The sequence below is a fragment of the Dermochelys coriacea genome, chromosome 18, assembly GCF_009764565.3.
Source record: "Dermochelys coriacea isolate rDerCor1 chromosome 18, rDerCor1.pri.v4, whole genome shotgun sequence".
Taxonomy (NCBI): Eukaryota; Metazoa; Chordata; order Testudines; family Dermochelyidae; genus Dermochelys; species Dermochelys coriacea.
In genome coordinates this window covers 1,391,895-1,413,493 of record NC_050085.1, presented here as the reverse complement: position 1 = coordinate 1,413,493, position 21,599 = coordinate 1,391,895, and the positions used below count along the sequence as shown (strand labels likewise).

The 21,599-nt window shown below is 57.7% G+C and overlaps 1 protein-coding gene across 10 annotated transcripts in view; it reads left to right on the top strand.

Annotated features, from left to right (window-relative positions):
- The window catches only part of HSPG2 (heparan sulfate proteoglycan 2), a 183,434-nt gene that overhangs the window by 146,109 nt on the left and 15,726 nt on the right, over positions 1 to 21,599 (top strand). For 9 of the 10 annotated variants that reach the window (XM_043500074.1, XM_043500066.1, XM_043500072.1 and 6 more), the window contains 15 exons: positions 231 to 369; positions 1,002 to 1,153; positions 1,570 to 1,708; positions 2,143 to 2,286; positions 3,050 to 3,184; positions 3,891 to 4,072; positions 4,747 to 4,939; positions 12,953 to 13,132; positions 13,984 to 14,244; positions 15,219 to 15,396; positions 15,825 to 15,922; positions 16,169 to 16,435; positions 16,740 to 16,852; positions 19,634 to 19,781; positions 20,740 to 20,856. In XM_043500074.1, coding sequence (XP_043356009.1) covers positions 231 to 369; positions 1,002 to 1,153; positions 1,570 to 1,708; positions 2,143 to 2,286; positions 3,050 to 3,184; positions 3,891 to 4,072; positions 4,747 to 4,939; positions 12,953 to 13,132; positions 13,984 to 14,244; positions 15,219 to 15,396; positions 15,825 to 15,922; positions 16,169 to 16,435; positions 16,740 to 16,852; positions 19,634 to 19,781; positions 20,740 to 20,856 — 2,446 coding nt within the window. The remainder of the gene's footprint in view (positions 1 to 230; positions 370 to 1,001; positions 1,154 to 1,569; positions 1,709 to 2,142; positions 2,287 to 3,049; positions 3,185 to 3,890; positions 4,073 to 4,746; positions 4,940 to 12,952; positions 13,133 to 13,983; positions 14,245 to 15,218; positions 15,397 to 15,824; positions 15,923 to 16,168; positions 16,436 to 16,739; positions 16,853 to 19,633; positions 19,782 to 20,739; positions 20,857 to 21,599) is intronic. The other variant, XM_043500073.1, reaches the window with a different exon arrangement.

Genomic DNA, 21,599 nt, shown 5'->3' with positions numbered 1-21,599 from the left:
AGCGAGAGCAATTAACCACTGAAACAATTGACCAGGGTCGTGGTGGATTCTCCAGCACTGGCAATTTGTAAAGCAAGATGGGATGTTTTTCAAGAAGCTCTGCTCTAGGATTTATTGTGGGCAGGTCTCTGGCTTGGGCTATCCAGGGGGACAGGCTAAGTGATCACAGTGGCCTTGGAATCTATGAATCTATGTTTGTCCTGGTCTGTCTCGGACCCTCTCCCCACCAGGTCTCCGGCTCCCGCCTGCGCATCCCGCAGGTCTCAGCGGCCGACTCGGGTGAGTACGTCTGCCGCATCAGCACCGGCACCATCACCCAGGAGGCAGCTCTTGTCGTCACCATCGAGGACAGCACCGGCCCATCCTACTGTAAGTCTGCCCGGCCTGCGCTGACATGCTGCCTGCATCCCAGGAGAGGAAGGGCTGGGCCCCTGCTGTTGCTGCCCCAGAGGGGCCATGGCCACTCTGGCAGGTAGTCAGTTCTCTGGGACCAAATCCTGCCAGCCGCTCTACAGGCTTCAGCAGCCAGGACTGGACATGCCTTAACTCGGGGCTGGTGCCTGAGGTGGGAGATGAGTGATCTGCTCCCAGGCCAACTCCCGCACAGCCCCCTGCCCTCAAGCAGCAGTGTCTGACTCTTGGAACACTAGGAGCAAGGCTGTCCTGGGTTCAAATCCTGCCTCTGCCATAGATTAGCTGCATGGCCTTGTGCAAGCCTTCCCCTCTCCCAACTTCAGTTTCCCCACCTGCTGAAGGGGGTGATGATCCTGCCAGCAGGATCAAGGCTGTAGCACAGTTCCCAGGGAAGGGCTGGGAGCCCCTTGCTTGGGTCTTTTCAAAGCTGCCTGCATCAGGCTGTCTGGGATGAGGGGCTCCTGCTCTGGCCACGGGGGCTGGGGGTGAACTGGCTGCTTTGGCAGGCAGTTTCTATCTCCAATTCCTCTGCTGTGTGAGGGGACCTCCGCTGCAGCTCTAACTCCCATCTCCCCCGGCTCCTCCAGCCTCAGGTGTGGTACCCCACATCCGGATCGAGTCTTCCTCGTCCTCCATTGCCGAGGGACAGACCCTGGACCTGAACTGCCTCGTTGCAGGCCAGGCGCCATCCACAGTCACGTGGTACAAGCGGGGGGGCGCCCTGCCGGCCAGTCACCAGGTAGGAAGTAGCCCAGCACCCGGGGGCACTTTCTTTCTTTTTCCTGGCATGTGGGGGGGATCTTCCCAGGATTGATTTGTCCTGGGAGACAGAAGGAGCTGCTGCTTCCATCTCCACAGAGCTGTGGCCGGGGATGGGACTGGCTCACTCCCCAGCAGGGATCCGTCAGTGGCCTAGCAGTCAGCTGGGGTTGGGGAATCCAGGTACAACAGACAGTCGCCAGTGAAGGGGGGAGCACTCACTGACTGGGCCACCTCATGGCAGAGCCCGGCAGCATGGGGAGCGTGTGGGCTGGGGGCTGTCGTGGCTCTGGCCCCATGGCAGCTGTCGGAAGTGGGATCAGACTTTCCCAGGGATTGGCTGTAGACAGATGCTTCAGCCCTTTCTCTCCGACTCCTGGGCTCCTCTCCCGCCAGGTCTCCGGCTCCCACCTGCGGCTGGTCCAGGTCTCTGCAGCCGACTCAGGCGAGTACGTCTGCCGCATCAGCACCAGCGCCGGCCCCCGCGAGGCCTCCATCACTGTGAGCGTCTCCTCTGGCACCAGCTCCTCCTACCGTAAGTCTGTCTGGCCTGCTGATAGGTGGGTGGTCCTAAGGCCGTGGCTCAGGGGCTCCCCAGGGATAGTCTATCCAGTGACCCTCAGATAGCTCATGAGCTGCAAGTGGCTCAAAGTGTCTCCTGTGGCTCTTTGCAGCACATATTAAAACACTGTGATTTCATAAGTAACCAAGCAGGGTGCTGTTACTCTGTTATTAACCAACTGCAGTTGATAAAATAATAATATTCAGTCAGTCATTTTGCTGCGAGAATGATATCGAGATAATTTCCCGTCAGACTGTTTCAGTCGGAATCTCTAGCGCTATAGGAAATGAACCAATGGCTTCACGCGACTGGGGCTTTTGGGGTAATGCTGATGGCTAATTTAGCTCCTGAATGCCTGAGGTCTGGGTGTCATGGCTCTAACCCCATTTCCCTTCCCCGCCTGGCAGGTCTGCAGAGCCCCATCATCTCCATCGAGCCACACAGCACTGCCGTGCGCCAGGGAGAGGATGCCACTTTCAAGTGCCGCATCCATGATGGTGCCCGGCCCATCAATATCACTTGGAAGATGGCCCCAAAGCAGCAGCTGCAAGGTACTTCTCACGCCAGCTCCAGCCAGCTTCCCTGGAACTGAGCAATGGTCCACTGCTGCTGATGTCCCCTCCCGGTGCCCTGGGTCCAGTACCTGCAGCCCCCACCATACAGGACCCGATACCCCCTCTCCATCAGCGTCCCTTCCCCCACACCTTGTTGTCCTCTCCCTGCCCCCACTTCTCTCCGAGATCCTATGAGCACTAGCCCTGCTCCCCCAGACCCACAGCACCTAGTCTCCTGTGGGGGCACTCCCATTCCCTGGCCAGGATGCTGGGCAGCCATGGGCATTGTCCCTCTCCACTGCAGCAGCTGTCTGCAGACCCTGTGTCGTGCTCCCTTCCCGTGTGGGGCCATGGGGCCTGGATGCCCGTTGGGCTCCGCATATCTGGGGTGTGAGCAAAAACAGCTCACCCTTCCCTGGGCCAGGGACACATGGGCCCCTGCTCTAGCCATGGGCCAGGCTCCCTGGGCTCACACTAGAGTGAGAGCAAACAGCCTGGGGCACAGGGGGGCTGCAGGGCAGCAGTGTTGGCTTCAGGGAAGCTCAGCTCCTCCAGTCGCAGCCTGTGCCAGCAAGAGGCGTGATAGGATAGAGTAGGAGCCTGGGTGCTCGGGGGAAGTTCCCAGCTACTCCAGTCCTGGCCTCTCCCAGCAGGGGGCGCTGTCAGTGTTTCAGGTGTTAGGAATCTGGGTTTTCTGCAAGAGCTCCCAGCCCCAGGGGTGAGATCAGCTGTTTGCTCACCTGTATCTGTCCCCCTGCAGACAATGTGAAGATCAGCCCCAATGGCTCAGTGATCACCATCTCCAGGGCTCGCCCCAGCAACCAGGGGGCCTATCGCTGTCTGGCCTTCAACCGCTACGGCGTAGCCAACAGCGTGGTTAACTTAATGGTGCAAGGTGAGAGGTCATGAGTACAGGTGAGGGGGCAGCGCTGGGGACAGGCAGTTGGGATACCTGGCCTGGGTCCCTAGCTCACTGACTGGCCCCTGAGAGCCACTGGCTGGCACCCCAGCATTGTCGTTGTATCACACCAGTCTACCTCAGCTTCCCCCTGTCCCGGGTGGGCGCTGAGGGTCTCGGTGGTGGGGGCCAACCTGAGCTGCTGCTCCAGGACTGGAACCCTGCGTCGGCTGCCATGATCAGGCAATGGGGCTGGCGCAGGTGCACTCGGTCTGTCCCTGGTCTCTTGCCCGGGAGCCAGTGGAGCCTGGGGATGTTCCTCAAGCCAGGGAGCCCATGGGTAGGGATGGGGGGGCCTTTGGGGAGGGGCAGGTTTAACCCCCAACAGCCTCCCAGCCTGGATTGCTTGTCCCTGTTGGACCCACCCCGAGACACGCCCCTCAGTGCTCAGGGCTTGAATCCGCTTGTGAAGGGCTGGCCTGAAAGCCCATGGACTGGCTGAGCACGCTGGAGGCTGGGCTGCTGGCCACCCCACGTTGGCTCCACACTCCTGCCCAGCTGCTCCTTGAAGGCTCTTGGGGCCATCTTGGGGCTGCCCCTGCAGTCTGCCAGGGCCAGCTCCTCGCTGCTCCATGAGGATTTCTAGCAGTTCTGGCTGGCAGGTTGTGCCCTGACTCCACCCCTTCCCCCTGCACCCTTCCAGGCTCTCCTACAGTGTCTGTGGTGCCCAAGGGCCCCGTGACGGTGAAGACAGGCAAGTCCATCAGCGTGGATTGCCTTGGTATGGGCGACCCTCGCCCACTGGTTCGCTGGAGTCGCTTGGGTATGAGGCAGAAAATCGAGCACCAGACTTTGTTGCCCCTGGAGAGCCAAGCGGTGCTACAGGTAAGCTGGGGTGGGGGAGGGGGCCCCGCACCATGGCACAGGCCACTTGGCCTTTATCCCGTCCATGTGGACCATGGGGCTATCGGGGTCGCCAGGGGATGTGCCCATGCTGCACCACAGTCCAGTCCTGCCCGGCCAGCGAGCAGAACTCCCTTCCTCAGCCAACCATAGCAAGAGCTGAGCAAAGAAACCACCTGTGCCAGCCTCTGATGGGGCATGGGGCAGTTCAGGGCCCACTCTGAGCTAGGGGGGCAGGCAACCTGGCCTCCCCATTGTGACTGAGCTGTCTGCCTGGATCACACTGGGACAGTGACCTGGCCCGTCCTTCCCCGAGGCTGCTGGGCACAGACAGACCCTGGGTTTCTCTCTGGCTCCCACAGCCTGGGTCCCCACACAAGTGCCCCTAAATACTGCCCTGGGCCTGGTGGACAAGAAACGGGCTGCTGCCCTCTGCGCTCCAGGCTCCCTGTCTTGCTGTCTGCAGGGCACAGCACTAGACCCCCGGCCAGCTCGCCGGGCAGAGCCGCAACAGACAAGGCTGCACCCCCTACAACAGGACCTAGTGCTGCCTAACATCACTCCTGTCGCTCAGCCTTGGGGGGACTGGAAGGGGGATGTGGCTTCATCACACTCCACAGGCCTTAGGCTGCCCAATGCTGTTTCTCTGCCCCCAGATCTCGGCAGCCAAGCCTGAAGACGCTGGCACCTACATCTGCATGGCCCAGAACTCCATCGGCTCCGCACAGGTCCAAGTGGAGGTGAGCGTGGAAGCTGTTCAAGGAAAGCCCGGCGCCCCTGAGATCACAGTGAAGCCGACACTGACAGTGGTAGCTGGAGAAACCGCTACCCTCCAGTGCTCCGCTACAGGTACGTGTGTGCCAGGCAGGGCCACTGGCTTCCCTGGCGCTGTCTGCTTGTAGGGCAGAGCTGGGGAGCAGCCTGCAGCCAGAGCCCTGAGAAGGGATGGGAGTTTGGGAGCGGCTCCATGGGGAGGCTGGGGTGGGTCCCACTTGACTTGGGGCAGAGATCTATGCCTCCTGTTCTGCCAGTTCCTGCTTGGCCTTCCCATTCCCCCTCCCTGGTCTGAATCTCAGACCTGGCAGCTAAATGAGGCCAGGCCTACTCCGTCTGCAGGTAGGAGACCATAAAGGGCAGCCAGAGGGCAGGGTTGGGGGGCACTTATCTCCTTGAGGCAATGCTCCGTGGGCAGCGCTCTGCTGTTGGCACCTCCCCACCCATCACACATCCCAGGGCACTTGGGAGCCACCACAAAACCCATGTGAGCCCAGAGCCAGTGGACACCTGCCGGAACCATTGGTGGCTAAGATGGGTGGGCTTCCGGGGGAAAGTCAGACCCTGGCATCCAGGAGACAGGCGAGAGCGCTGAATTCTCCCTGCGTTGTGGAAGGTGGGTTATGCCACTGAATGAGAAGGATGAAATAGTCAGCTCCACTCTGGCTGTTCAATCAAGTTCCCTGAACTACAGATCTGACAGGGTGGGTACGGAAAGGCAAAGCTGCCCAAGTCAGATCCCGGGCCTGTCTGCGTGCACAGGGCCAATTTCTTTACAGTCTGCAGGGTTTTTATGTTACCTATTTATCTCACAGGACAATTTGTGATTAGTCCACTTCCCATGGCACATTGAATCGTTTAGACTATTACATTTCCATCCTCCTTTACGTTCCCCTCTACAAAGAATCACAACACCTTTGACGTACTTAAAAGAACTTATCTGGGGTTTAACCGAGAGTCTTAACCAGTTCATTCCATTTGTTCTGTGTGGCTGAGTGCATTTTAAACGTCACATTTTCTACAAGATGACTTATGTCTCCAGTGATACATTTCTTTGCTATTAAATGAACAGTATTTTTTCTTTAACAATTTTTTGTTACTTTATCCCTTTTTATGGTTTTATTACTACAGCATAACTTGTGATTTTAGTAGTCCAAGCGAAAGCTCAAGCCGGCTGCAGGTTACAGAAGGATTACGTACATTCACTTCATGAGCAGTTACTTTATCTACTAGTAATTTTGTTATATTTAGGCTTGGAAGGAGTAGATTTTTAGCAGTAAATGTCAATTTCACCATATTCACACATATGAAGGCATAGACGTACACACAAATACAGACACAGAGACCTAGATACACAAACACACACACCAATATCTCCATCAATAATAATTGAAATTCACAGCTAGGCAAAGTGAGAAAAATGCTGCTTGAGAACTAGAGTTTGCTTTCAGGCTGTGCACTTTGTTTTGATGCATGATGTTGACCATTTGTAGTTTAACAGTTATAAAGCATTAACTTTTTGAGTCTCAGCATTGACTGTCATTAAATAGTTATTCTTCTTCGAGTGATTGCTCATGTGCATTCCACAGTAGGTGTGCATGCTCGCCACGTGCAACAGTGCTGGGCGTTTTTCCCCAGCAGTACCTGTAGGGGAGCGCCCCAGCGAGCCCTGGAGTAGCGCCACCATGGTGCGGTATAAGGGGTGCTGTGCGCTCCCCCCACCCTCAGTTCCTTCTTGCCGCCAGAGAAGGTGCTTCGGAACTGCTGTGCTCCAGCTCTCTGCTGTAGCTTCCAGGTTTGGACTGTTGTTTAGTTCACAGATAGTTAGTACCTGTAGTTTAAAAAAAAAAAAAAAAGTTGTTATCTAGATAGACTAGAGAAGTGCTCTGGGGTTGGAGCATGCCCTGCGCCCCGGGCTTTAAGTCGTTCAACACTTGTAAACGGCCTATGCCTGTAAGTGATCTGCACACTAGCTGTTTACGCGGTCTTGGGGAAACCCACCTCAGCGACGGCTGCAAGATTTGCAGATCATTTAAGCCTCGGACCAAGAAGGAGCAGGACATTCGGCTCCAAGCCATATTGATGGAGTCAGCTCTGACCCCGATACTGCTACGCTGCTCCAAGTTGGCACCGAGCACCACAGCATTGGTGTGTGGTGACCCAGCGGTGCCCTCCACCAGCCGGCACTGCTCCCCATCCACAGGACACGCTAAGAAGATGAAGAAGCGATCTCGATCAAGGCACCGGGGCAAGACTGGGGGCGAGACTAGACCTATGTTGGGCAGCTCTCGATCCCCCTCTACCTCGCGGCCTCCAATTCAAGTTAAGTGGAGTAGCCCAGCCCACTCCGAGCCAGCCTCCCCGGACGCCAGTGGCCACATATGGGTGCCCTCCACGCCAGAGGTCCTGCAGATGGCTTGAGACATAATGTCTCTCCCGGTACCGGCTGCACCAACCCCAGTGGCTCCTCAGTCCAGAGGCAAGCCAGCACTCAGCCACCACAGTTGCCACCCAGGCGATACCGCTCACAGTCAAGGGAAGATTCCTGACACCGTTCTCCGCAGAGTGACTTCTCCGCTCGCAGCCCGTGCCGGTCCATGTTGACCCCCACCAGACTGTCTGTCTGGATGCTGAGTAGCAGGGAATCCAGGCACCGCCATACATAGAGGGAGCACAGGCCTCAAGATCAGGAGTGTGCCCTGCCGGGCCTGGTGGTACCAGAGGTCACCAACTCCGAAAAGCCACCATAGTCCCTTGCAGTACCGATGTTGCTCTCCGTCCTGGCTGAGGTCCCCACGTGGCACCGCTCCCACAGCCCCAGGCATAGATCGGCGGCAACTGGCCATCATGGAGCCGCTCGCAGAGCAGCTGTTGCAGACGGTACTCCCATTCCTCTATAACAGACTCAAGGTCTCAAGCCCAGCACCGTCCACGATGCTGTTACTCATCCCCATCCCAGGATAGCAGCCATTCGTATGCCAGCCCAGCCTCCCCTCGAAGCTGACAGTCGGCAGACCGGGCGAGTCCAGCAGGGCAGCCCACTCTGATGGTGTCACAGCAAGTGCAATGGCACCAGGCTCCCTGGCCAGCGCCCTGGCACCAATGGACCCCAGGAGCTCCAACGCAGCCCCCGGTGGTGGTTCACTCGGTGGCCGGGGCCTCAGAAAGACCGTCGGCCTCCCTCTCTCAATCCCCCCGGAAGGGGTGGGTGGTGTGCTCTTCCCCAGCCCCGTGCTCAGAAGGGGACCAAGTGTTGGGTTCTGTGGCACCGGTGAGGACGCAGAGCACCATGCTCTCATCCTCATCCTTCCCTGATGAGGCAATCATGGCACCTCCTCCTCCTGTTCCCGAGGAGGACACAAACACCCACCAAGAGCACTTGAAAAGGGGCCTTCGAGCCTCAGTCTACAGGCTGAAGAGGTGGAGGAGTCTTCGGACTCCCTCTTCGATATCCTCTCGGCCACAGCACTGGCCAGGGTGGCCCCCCCCTCTCCACGAAGGGGTGGCGAAGATCTCCAATGCCCTGTGGCAGATCCTGTATTCCTTGCCCCCCATATCTAAGAAGGCAGAGCGGAAGTATTTTGTGCCTGCAAAGGGGCACGAATATCTATACACCCACCCCACCCCCAACTCCCTAGTGGTCAAGGTGGTCAACCACAAGGAGCATCAGGGCCAACCTGCTCCCACCCCTAAGAATAAGGACTCGAGGAGGCTGGACTTGTTTGGCCGAAAGCTTTATTTTTCCTCGAGCTTCCCACTGAGGGTGGCAAACCACCAAGCCCTGCTGGGCAGATATGATTTTAACTCAATGCCAAAGTTTACGGACTTCCTCCAGGAGCATAACAGGAAGGAGTATAAGGCCCTGGTAGAGGACAGCACAGCTGCCGTCAGAGCAGCCCTTCAGGCAGCCTCGGATGCAGCGGACATGGCTGCAAGAACTATGGCCTCTGCATTGTCCATGAGGAGGGCGTTGTGGCTCCTCTTCTCCGGGTTGTCCAGCGAGGAACAGAGCTCCGTGCAGGACCTCCCCTTCGATGACAAGGCCCTGTTCTTGGAGCAAACAGACATGAAATTACACAGCCTCAAGGACTCTTGCACGACCTTGAAGACTCTTGGCCTATATGTCCCAGCCCCAGCCAGGACCAAGTTCAAGCCTCAGCAGGCACCCAGACAGGCCAACCACTCAAGATACGAGCCTCCCTATAAAAAAATCTAGGGACTATGAGAAACGCCCACAGCGGCAGTCTCGGCCTGCGCCCCAGCCTGGACTCTACGGGCAAGCAGGCAGGTTAGCACCAATTTTGATGGGATGCTCGGGGACGACTTACCAGTCTTCACCAGGAATCCACCCGACCTAACCTTCTCCAACAGTCTGTCTTTTTTCCTCCCGGAGTGGTCGCGACTGACCTCGAACCATTGGGTCCTCAACACTATCTCCAGGGGCTATACCCTCTAGTTTCTCTCTACCCCATCTACGCACCCGCCTGTCCCATCCCTCTTCAGGGACCCCTCTCAGGAAAGCCTACTCGAGCAGGAGGTGAGGTGGTTCCTTTACCTAGGAGCAGTGGAGGTGGTGTCGCAAAGTTCAGATACAGAGGGTTCTACTCCTGCCATTTCCTTATCCCGAAGGCCAAAGAGGGCCTCAGGCCCATCCTGGACCTGTGAGGCCTAAACCAGTACATGGTAAAACTCAAGTTCCACATGGTTTCCCTGGCCTCCATCATTCCCTCCCTGGATCCCAGAGACTGGTACGCCGCCCTCGATCTCCAAGACACGTACTTTCACGTTCACATATTCGAGGGCTACTGGCGTTTCCTCCACTTCACAGTAGTACAGGAACACTACCAGTTCACCGTCCTCCCGTTTGGCCTCTCCACAGCACCCAGAGTCTTCACAAAGTGTATGTCTGTGGTGGCGGCCTACCTCAGGCGTCAGGGGGTCCAGATCTTCCCCTGCCTTGACGACTGGCTGGTCAAAGGGAGCTTCAGATCACAGGTACAGGAACACATAACACTCCTCCTGTCCACATGCACCACACTGGGGCTGCTGGTAAACAACACCAAATTCACATTAGTATGGGTACATCATATAGAGTTAACTGGCACGATTCTCGATGTGATATCGGCTAGAGCTTTCCTCCCACCGGACAGGTTCGAAACTTTGAGGGAGCTCATCCAGGTGATCACGAGGTTTCCCGTGACAATGGCCAGGGCGTGCCTCCAACTCCTGGATCACATGTCAGCATGCACATACGTGTACGTCATGCCATAATGCGGCCCCTTCAGCTCTAGCTAGCCTCAACATTCTCCCAGTCCAGAGACAGGTTGGACAAGGTCCTCACCATGCCTGAGCCCGTTCTAGCCTCCCTCTGTTGGTGGTCCACCCTGGAGAACATGCTCCAAGGGGTCCTGTTCAGGAACTGCCCCCCAACTATAGAATTGGTGTCTGATGCATTGGACTTGGGGTGGGGAGCCCACGTGGGAAACCTCCAGACCAAGGCCTGTGGTCTGCACAGGATCTAGCCATGCACATAAACGTCAAAGAACTCAGGGCGGTCAACACCACCTCAATGTTCCACATCAACCGGCAAGGCGGAGCTCGATCCTCAGCCCTCTGCCAGGAAGCCCTCCAGCTGTGGGACTTCTGTATAGCCCACAATATCAGGCTGGAAGCCCACCACTTACCAGGCATCCGGAACTCCCATGCGGATCGCCTGAGCTGGGACTTCTCCTCCCAACATGAATGCTCACTGCGCCCGGAGGTGGCGCACATGATCTTCCAAAAGTGGGGTATTCCCCAGGTGGACCTGTTCGCGACCAGGCAGAACCACCGCTGCCCCCGGTTCTGTTCCAGGAGGGGCCTGGGCAAGGGTGCGATTTCCAATGCCTTCCTTCTGTCATGGTCGGGTCAGCTGCTATATGCTTTTCCCCTGATTCCACTGATTGGCAAGGTCCTAGAAAAAGTCAAGACGGACAGGGCTCACGTCCTCTTGATCGCCCCAGCATGGCCCAGGCAGCACTGGTATGGGACTCTTACGAGCCTGTCCATTGCCCCCCTGTGGCTGCTGCCAACCTGCCCAGACCTTCTCACTCAGGACCAAGGTCGCCTCCTCCACCACAACCTTGCAGCCCTCCACCTCACAGCGTGGTTGCTCAATGGCTAGGCCACGAGGAGAGGACCTACTCGGAGAGGAGAGGACCTGACAGGCCTACCTGGCAAAATGGTCTCAGTTCTCTCGGTGAGCCACGGATTGCAGCGTCTCACCAGTGGCTGCCCCGCTCCAGGTTGTACTGGATTACCTCCTTCATCTAAGAGCCCAAGGCCTAGCGCCCTCGTCCGTCAAAGTGCATCTGATAGCCATATCGGCCTTCCACCCACCTGTTCAGGGCCACACAGTATTTTCTCATGCCATGACTGGTCGATTCCTTAAGGGCTTGGAGCACCTCTTTCCTTACATTAGGCCCCCAGTCCCTCAGTGGGACCTGAACTTGGTTCTGGCCCGGCTGACAGGGCCTCCATTTGACTTGCTTGCTACTTACTCCTGGTCCCACATGGACCATGGAATGTAGCCTTTCTTGTAGCAATCACGTCTGCTAGGAGGGTCTCGGAGCTCCAGGCCCTGATCTCCGAACCCCCGTAAACGGTGTTGCGTAAGGATAAGGTCCAGCTCCACCCCCACCCTTCGTTTCTCCCTAAGGTGCTCTCCGCCTATCATATGAGCCAGGACATTTTCCTGCCGGTGCTCTGTCCCAAGCCCCACGTGTCTAGTGAGGAGTGCTGCCTCCACACACTGGATGTGAGACAGGCCCTGGCTTTTTACCTGGAATGCACAAAACTGTTCAGGAAGTCTTCACAGCTGTTTATTGCCATGACCAAACACATGAAAGGCCAGCCGATCTCCACTGAGCAGCTCTCCAACTGGATCACCTCGTGTATTCGTACCTGTTACGGCCTGGTGGGAGTCCCCCCACCGCCAGTTGTGAAGGCAACTCAACAAGGGCACAAGCATTGTCGGCCACCTTTCTGGCTTGCGTCACTATTCAGGACATCTGTAGGGCTGCTACATGGTCATTGGTCCACATGTTCACCTTGCATTATGCAATCGTCTCCCAGGCCAGGGAGGACGCTGGGTTCAGCAGGGCTGTACTCCATCCTGAGTGCCTGTGAACTCCTACCCACCTCCATCAGACATAGCTTGCAATCACCTACAGTGGAATTCACATGAGCAAACACTCGAAGAAGAAAGGACAGTTATCTTTTCTTTAACTGGTGCTCTTTGAGATGTGTTGCTCATGTCTATTCCACATCCTGCCCTCCTTCCCCACTGTCGGAGTTGTCTGACAAGAAGGAACTGAGGGTGGGGGGAGTGCGCCAGGCAGGCGCCACTCCAGGGGTCGCTGGGGCACCCCCCCACGGGTACTGCTAGGGGAAAAACTTCCGGCACCGGTGCACGTGGCGAGCACGCACACCTACTGTGGAATAAACATGAGCAATACATCTCGAAGAATGCCAGTTACGGAACAGGTAACTGCCGCATTGTCTGACCCCCCCCATATATTTCCACAACTGTGAAAATATATATGGATACAAGTTGAAAACAATGCGTAACATGAACCGTCGATGATAGCCATCGAATTGTAAAGCGTTGCATTCTGCATACGCTCCTTTCACTCAGAGACTTTTCGCACTGGCCAGGAGGAAAGCTGGGAACATTAACCCTAGCTGGTAACAGTTCCTGCAGCTCCATGGCCGTGCAATGCCATCCAGGTCCATGGGGTGGGCCCCAGATAAGCTAGGGGAGGAGAGTCCTCGTGGCAGCCCTGTGGTGTGGGGAGGGCAAAGGAGGTCTCTCCCGCAGCAACAATCTGAGGCAGAAGAAGGGAGCCATCCAGTAGCACTGTATGTAGGAGTTAAGTTAGGGGCATCTGCCCAGTGCTCAGGCCCTAGCTAGCTAGCGATCTCCTCACACCCCTCTAGCCACCCTCCAATCAGGACAAGACGGGCATCCCTCAGGAGCGTGTGGATGGCTCATCTGGCCTGGCCCTTGGCCTGTCTAGCCAGCACTTCGTTGTCTCTTTGTCCCCGCAGGTGACCCACCTCCCACCATCCAGTGGTCCAAGCTGAGGGCCCCGCTGCCCTGGCAGCATCGAGTGGTGAATAACACTCTGCTCATCCCCCGCGTGGCCCAGCAGGACTCAGGCCAGTACATCTGCAATGCCAGCAACGCCGCCAGCTTCACGGAGGCCTTCGTCACACTGGATGTGGAGAGTAAGGAGCTCCCACCTCACGGAGTCAGCCCTGCGCCCGGGCAGCTGGCACTTCACCTCTGACCTCAGGCCCCGTATTTCTGTGCCATGTCAGCTGGCTGGGGGGCTGGCTCGCTGACGCATGCCACGGGGGAAGGGGCAGGGTGAAAGATGAGGAGCTGGTGTCATGGGGCTCTAGTGGCTGAGACGAGTGAAGCCCCTGCCTGCAAACTGCAGCCCCTTGTGCCCTAGGGCTCTCTGCTCCAGGCACCGGGGTGTGTGTGGGGGAACCAGGATCTCACTCAGAGCTGGCACTGATCACTCAGTCAGGCCTGCTAAATGCAGAGACGGGGACAGACTCCATCCACCCTGCCATTCTTTCCCCATTTCCATGCAGGGCCTCATGGAGTGACACAGGGCTGCCAGCAGGGGCCAGCGCACTGATAGCTATGGGCCCCATGCGTGAGCTGTGGGCAGCCGCCCTGGTTGGGCAAAGCGAGGGCCCAGAGGAGGGAGACTCTGAACCGGGGTGCTGGGATAGAGACCTGCTCTGTCCCCCCATCCTTCCTGCTGGCTTTGCCTGCTCCATGGCAGGGTCCAATGGCCCAAGCCATGGGGTCCCCATCCCCGGGGGAGATGGTGCCACAGCCAGGCAGGCCCATGGGCTCTGGCTCAGGTCTTTCTGTCCCTCTGCGGGGCGTGGGCATGATGCATTCAAGGCTGCAGTGGCCCTGGGGAAGGGGGGCGCCAGGGGGCCTCAGTGGGAGCAGGTAGGGCCCCAGACACAAAGCGCAGAGCAGACACTGCCAGGAGGTCCTGTTGCAGGCAGCAGTGGGCTGATCCCCTAATGCCCGCCGCCTCTCTGCCCCCCAGTACCCCCCTACGCCACCAGCCTGCCCGAGGAGGTCTCGGTGCAAGTGGGCGAGGCAGTGCAGCTGCAGTGCCTCGCTCATGGTACGCCACCCCTGCACTACCAATGGACCAAGGCCAATGGCAGCCTGTCCAGTCACGCTGTCCTGCGGGAGAGTGCCCTGCACATCAGCCCGATCGCACCTGAGGACTCGGGTACCTACCGCTGCCTTGTCAGCAACAGGGTGGGCTCGGCGGAGACCTTCGCCCAGGTCAGCGTCGAGGGTGAGTATCGGGGCAGAGAGCACAGGCAGGGCCCAGCACTGAGGGAGCCAGCCCCAGGGAGGGGGTGGCGGGGTGGGGGTGCTGCAGCCCCAGGGAAGGGGTGGCAGGGTGGAGGAGGGGTGGTCCCGGCGGGGATGGGGTGGCGGGGTGGGGGCGGGGCAGCCCAAGCAGGGAGGGGGTGGGGCAAGTCCCAAGGATGGCCACAGACTCAGGAGTGGGTGAACAAGGGCACTTTGTGGCTTTGCTCCAGTTGGCACAGTGCGGGGCAGGCACAGTGTTGCCAAGCCCCGGGGACAGCATCAGGGCCAGCCGACCCCACTACATAGGCTCTGCAGCTGCCGGACCCATGGAGCCTCCAGTTTCTGCCCATGCCCAGCGTCTCCTGAATTCTCCCCAGCCCCATGTCAGCTCAGCCCCTCCTGCAGCCAGGGGCTTTTCTCCCCATGCCCATGGCCAGGCGGGGCCCCCGGGGGGGCAATCAGAGAGGGGTTTTCCCTGGGCAGGATGAAGAAGGCGGTGGCAATGCTGCTCTGGTCCCACTGAGGGTCAGGGTGACGCCAGCCCCATTGGGGGTTGTGCACGAGGGATGCTGCCGCCCCCGCTGGGGGTCAGGCTGGGGAGAGGTGACGCAGGCCCTGTTCGGGGGAGGGGTTGTTGCTGGCCCAGCTGGCAGGAGAGATGAGTGATGCCAGCTCTGCTGGAGGTTGGGCAGGGGAAGGGGCAGTGCTGATCCTGCTGGCAGCGGGGAGGGGTGCTGCCGCCTCCATAGGCATCGGGGAATCATGGTGGATTCCAGCAGCCAAGAGTTTTGGGGGCTGCCTTAGGTGCCGGGGGCACAAGCTGGAGGGGTGGGCTGTCAGGCAGTGGTTCGGCGGGTGCCCTCGAGCTCACCCTGTTGGCTCCAGCACGTGCAGCTTCCCCGGTGACGGGGGTTGAGTGCTGTAGCTGGTACCTCAGTGTCTCTGCCCCCACAGGATCGGCCCCCAGCGCCTCCCCGACTGTGCGAGTCACACCCCAGACGGATGTGAAGGGCGTGGGTGGCACGGCTGAGTTCACCTGCTCCGTCACCGGAGGCGCCCAGGCACGGATCGAGTGGTTCAGGGAGGGTGGGGAGCTGCCCGCCAGCCACAGTGTGCGGAACGGGGTGCTGCGGTAAGGAGGAGCAGGCCTGTGCCCTCTCTGGGGCATGCCCAGGAATGTAACCAGTGGGATTCACCCCCATGCCCTCCAGAGGAGCTGCCCCCTTCAGCCCAGGGCCTCTCTGCTGAGACGGGGGCAGCTAGTGCTCTTGGGGATGGAGTTCATGGGGCTTGGCCCCCTGCCCACGCTCCCTAACCGCAGAGTTCAGGACCCTTCTCCCAGGTCTCCTTCAGGGCATGAGCCAATGGCCATGCGGGGCAGATCCACCCCCAGAGCCTCAGGGATAAGCCGGTGTCTACGGCTGGGTACCAGACCCGGGGACGGCAGCACAGGAGATCTAACCCTCTGTGGCTTGGAGGCCTGGCAGGGTGGCACTGCTGGGGGGCAAAGGGCCTCAGGGTATGCGGGAGCCAGTCCATCTCTTTGTTGTTTCACTGCAGAATCCAGAACTTGGATCGCGGGTGCCAGGGGGTTTACACCTGCCGGGTAAGCAGCCCCTCCGGGCAGGCCCAGGACAGCGCAAGGCTGGTGATCCAGGGTAAGCAGGGACCCTGGCACAGGGTGGGGGAGAACACAGACCCTGCCAGCTAAGCAGCACTGAGCTGGCCATGCAGCCGCCACACTAGCCACTGCTGCTCTGTAAGATAGGCTGGGTTTTCCTCCTTGCCCTCCCTTCAGCACAGCTGCTGTGTGTGGGGCTGGCCCTAGAGGGTAAAGCTGCTCCCACACTGTGGCCACTTAGGAGAGTGCCCCCTCGCTCACCTCTGCCATCTGCCCCATCCAGCTCTGCCCAAGGTGATGATCAACGTGCGCACCTCGGTGCAGTCGGTGCTGGTGGGCGCGACGGTGGAGTTTGAGTGCCTGGTTGTCGGGGACCCCAAGGCACGCATCACCTGGAGCAAGGTGGGCAGCCGCATTCGCCCCGAGGTGGCTGTCAGCGGTGGGATGGTGAAGATCGAGCGGGTGGAGCAATCGGACGCTGGGCAGTACCGCTGCACCGCCACCAATGACATGGGCACTATGCAGTCCAACGTTATCCTGCACGTGCAGTGTAAGTGCCTGCTCCCCTGCGGGGGGCGCCCCATCCCACTGCACCTCCCCTTGCACCTCAGGAGTGGGGGGGGTCTCTCACGGTGTCTCTTGCCCTATTACGCACTGTGGCACACGCACTACACCAATGCTCCTCACTGGGGTCACGGGGCCCCGTGCTGGATGAAGTGAGTGACCTCCAGAGCAAAGGGCGATGCATCCCCGCACATTGGATGGGGTGTGGATGGGGCAGCAGCTGGGCCCTGGGCAGGAATGCCAGCGCCCCACACTGACGGAGGCCTGAAGAATGTGTTCCTTCACTGCAGCCATCCCCCAGATCGCAGCTCAGCCGGAGGTCAAGGAGGTCACCTCGGGGTCGAGGGCAGTACTCCCATGCCTGGCGTCTGGCTTCCCTGTCCCAGAGATCAAGTGGACCAAGGTAAATCACTGATCTCTAGGGAATGCCCCCTGCCCTCCAGCCCTGGGCAGTTACTCCCTGGCACTCTCCCAATGAGTAAGGAGAGGGGAGGGCAGCCTGGGCTCGCCTGCGACAACCACTCTGGGCTTCACCAGCAAGATGGGGGAATCTGCAGTGGGGATGGCAGCAGAGTGCGCCCCTGTTGTGGGAATTCTCTGGTGTCAGTGGGGTTTGAGTGTCAGGGGCCACTGGAGGTAGTGATGCCACTGCTTACCCCAGAGGAATGGGCATGATGAACGGAGGCGGAATGGAGGAGTGGGTAGAGGTGTGGATGCATGGATAGAAAGGTAGGTGAACAGTAGGTAATGAGTGGAAGGGTGGATGACGGACAGACAGATGAGTGCGGGGTGGATGAGAGATGGATGGAGGATGGATGTGTAGATAGGTGGGGAGTTAATAATGGGTGGATGGGGGATTGATAGGTGGGGGCATGGATGAGGGACAGATGGATGAGGGATGGATGGGTGGATAGGTGGGGGGGTGGATGATGGCCGGATGTGTGATGCGTGGGTGAGTGGATGGGGATGGATGGGTGGATAGATAGGGGGTGTATGATGGGTGGATGGGGGACAGATGAATGGGTGGATAAGTAAGGGGTGGATGGGGGGGATAGTTTGTGGGGTGGATGATGAGCAGATATGGGACGAATGGATGGGGGATGGATGGGTGGATTGATTAGGGGCTGGATGATGGACAGATGGGTCATTGGATGGGGGTGGATGGGTGGTTAGGTAAGGGGTGGTGGACGGGGGATGGATGGGTGGATAGATGGTGGCGTGGATGATGGGTGGACTGTGGATGGGTGGGTCAGTGGATGGGGGATGAATGGATGGAGGACGGATGGGTGGCGGGGTGGATGGATGGGGGACGGATGGGTGGATAGGTGGGGGTAATGGATGATGCACAGATGGGTCCTTGGATGGGGGACAGATGCGTGGATATGTGGGAGGATGGACAGATGGATGGATAGGTTCCGGGGGTGGATGTTTAACAGATGGGGCATGGGTGTGTCAGTGGATGAGGGACGAATGGATGGGGTACAGATGGGTGGATAGGTGGGAGGGTTGATGATGGGCGTATAGGGGATTGATGGATGGATAGGTGCGGGGGTGGGTGATGGGCGAATGGGGATGGATGGGTGGATAGGTAAGGGGTGGATGATGGATGGATGGGGGACGGATGGATGGATAGTTTTTGGGGTGGATGATGGGCGGATAGGGGGTGGATAGGTGGGGGGGTGGATGATGGGCGGATGGGGGATGGATGAGAACTGGTTAAAAGACAGGGAACAAAAGGTAGGAATAAATGGTAAATTTTCAAAATGGAGAGGGGTAACTAGTCGTGTTCCCCAAGGGTCAGTCCTAGGACCTATTGTATTCAACCTATTCATAAATGATCTGGAGAATGGGGTAAACCATGAGGTGGCAAAGTTTGCAGATGATACTAAACTGCTCAAGATAGTTAAGACCAAAGCAGACTGTGAAGAACTTCAGAAAGATCTCACAAAACTAAGTGATTGGACACAAAATGGCAAATGAAATTTAATGTGGATAAATGTAAAGTAATGCACTTTCCATTTTTACTGGAAAAAATAACCCCAACTATACATACAATATGATGGGGGCTAATTTAGCTACAGCTAATCAGGAGAAAGATCTTGGAGTCATCGTGGATAGTTCTCTGAAGACGTCCAGGCAGTGTGCAGCTGCAGTCAAAAAAGCAAACAGGATGTTAGGAATCATTAAAAAAGGGATAGAGAATAAGATGGAGAATATCTTTTTGCCCTTATATAAATCCATGGTACACCCACATCTTGAATACTGCATACAGATGTGCTCTCGTCTCAAAAAAGATATACGGGCATTAGAGAAGGTTCAGAAAAGGGCAACTAAAATGATTAGGAGTTTGGAACAGGTCCCATATGAGGAGAGATTAAAGAGGCTAGGACTTTTCAGCTTGGAAAAGAGGAGACTAAGGGGGGATATGATAGAGGTCTATAAAATCATGAGTGGTGTGGAGAAAGTGAATAAGGAAAAGTTATTTACTTGTTCCCATAATATAAGAACTAGGGGCCACCAAATGAAATTAATGGGTAGCAGGTTTAAAACAAATAAAAGGAAGTTCTTCTTCACTCAGCACACAGTCAACCTGTGGAACTCCTTGCCTGAGGAGGTTGTGAAGGCTAGGACTATAACAGGGTTTAAAAGAGAACTGGATACATTCATGGAGGTTAAGTCCATTAATGGCTATTAGCCAGGATGGGTAAGGAATGGTGTCCTTAGCCTCTGTTTGTCAGAGGGTGGAGATGGATGGCAGGAGAGAGATCACTAGATCATTACCTGTTAGGTTCACTCCCTCTGGGGCACCTGGCATTAACCACCGTCAGTAGACAGGATACTGGGCTTGTTGGACCTTTGGTCTGACCCAGTATGGCCATTCTTATGTTCTGCAGACTAAATAATCCGAGTTCCCTCAGCCTCTTCTCATATGTCATGTGCACCAGCCCCCTAATCATTTTTGTTGCCCTCCGCTGGATGGATGGATGGATAGGTGGGGGGTGGATGATGGGCATATGGGGGATGGGTTGGTTAGTGGATGGGGGACAAATGGGTGGATAGATGTGGGGGTGGATGATGGACGTATGGGGGATGCGTTGGTCAGTGGATGGGGGATGAATGGGTGGATAGGTGATGGTGAGCTGGGTGACGGAGGGTGATGCCCTGGTCTGACATCTGGTTGCAGCTGGAAGGAGACCTCCCCAAAGACATTTGTCTGGAGAACAACATCTTGACCATTCCATCTGTGAAGCCAGAAGATGCCGGGATCTATGTCTGCACGGCATCCAACAGGCAAGGGAAGGTGACGGCCTTCTCCATGCTCAAAGTCCAAGGTGAGCGTTCTGTGCTGGGCGCTCATGCTGCACTGGCGCCCGCAGGATGTGACCTGTGCAGCTGGGAGGGACATGTCCCTCGTGTCCCCCATTGGCATCTTCACATTACCGCCATTGTCCTTTCTACCCCCCGGGAGGCGCCATGTGACAGAGGGGGTCCTTCCAGCTGAGGGCAAGGGGACGGGATCCCCTTCAGGACTGGCTGGCACCTTAGTAACCTCCCCGTCTTCTGTGGCATGCACAGCGCAGTCCCCACCCTGACCCAAGAGCAAGGGGGGACTGAATTTCCTTTCGGAGGGAGACACCAGGCTGAGCCCTAGACGTGCACCCCTGAGAAGATCTACCTTGGGCCCGTGCATGCAGCCAGCGGGGGCACTGCTGAGCAAGCAGAGAAGGAACCCACACTGCCTCCATCGCGCTCCAAGCCCCGCCAGGCCGCGGTTACTGAACCCGAGCCTCTGCTGAGCCCTGCTTAGCGCCAGGCCTCCAGCCAGGCTGCACCGTCCGGTCCAGCTGCTCTTTGGGGGTCCGGGTTTCTCAAGCTGGGGCTCAGCTCTCGATGGCAGGGCGAACAGGCCCTCTGGCATCTCTCCGTCTCCGCCCCCACGATCCGTCAGACTGGAGGTGGCAGCAGCATGTCTGCTCATCCCACCACCCGTGCACACCCACAACAGCTGAGTGCCATGTGCCCCAGCCCTTCCCGTGGAGCCAGTGATAGCCACAGCTCCATCTGGTCTGGCAGGACAGGATCCCAGACCCGAGTGCTGGCCCAGCTCCCCGCGTGTAGATCTAACTCTTGTGTCTATAGCGGCCCAAGGCCCAGGGTCAGTCTGCCCTGCTGGGGATGGGAAGGCTCCAGGCCCTGGCCCCTCTTCATGGCGGGGGGGTGGGGTGCAGCCCTGCACACGGGTCTGTTCCATCACGCACTGACCCACTCTCCCTCATTCCACGATTCCAGAGCGAGTGGTGCCATATTTTACTCAGAATCCTCAGACCTTCCTTGCCTTGCCCACCATCAAGGATGCCTACAAGAAGTTTGAAATCCAGATCACCTTCCGGCCAGACACTGCTGATGGTGAGCCAAGTCCATCTGAGAAACAGACATGCCTGCCCACCCAGGGACACCACTTTCCCGCAGGCGCAAGGGGTGGGACCCTGAGCCAGGACAGGGCTGGTGGAGGTATGGGGGAGGTGAGGGGCTTCTCCACTGCTAACTGCATCGGCAAGTTCTTGCCTTTGATTGTAGCCCAATGACCCCTGTAGCACATGGGCCACTTTCTTCTTTCGCTTGCTCCTGCCTCTTCTCTCCCCGGCAGTCTGAGTGAGCCAGGCTCATTTCACTTACCTGTTCTCTTTCTCCTCCCTTCTCTCTCCGCCTTGTCCCTCTCTTGCCTCATGTGTTTCCTTTTCCATCTCTCCTCTCCCCCTCTAGCTCTCATTCTCTACTCAGGTAAGTCTGCACTCTGCTGCCTGATGACCTTTTACAGCCTCATGTGGGATTAGCTCTTAACCCTCTGCAGCCTGGGGCCAGGAACGCTGGCCCTCTGGATGCAGGACCCATGCACCCCAAGGGTGCCTTAAACCTGCAAACTCTGCACAGACTAACCGAGTGACTGGGGCAGGCTGGGAGCCTGGTGCTCCCCCGTGTGTCTAACTCCTACTAGCCACAGCTGCCGCTTAACCTCTAGCGCATCTTCCTACCTATCCCAGAGATGTCACTCTCCAGGAAGTGACGTCATTCCAAAACACTAGGTGCCCAGGTCACCTTGACTGAAGTGACTCCTGCTGGCATTGAGTTACTGTGCTAATCCATGCTGC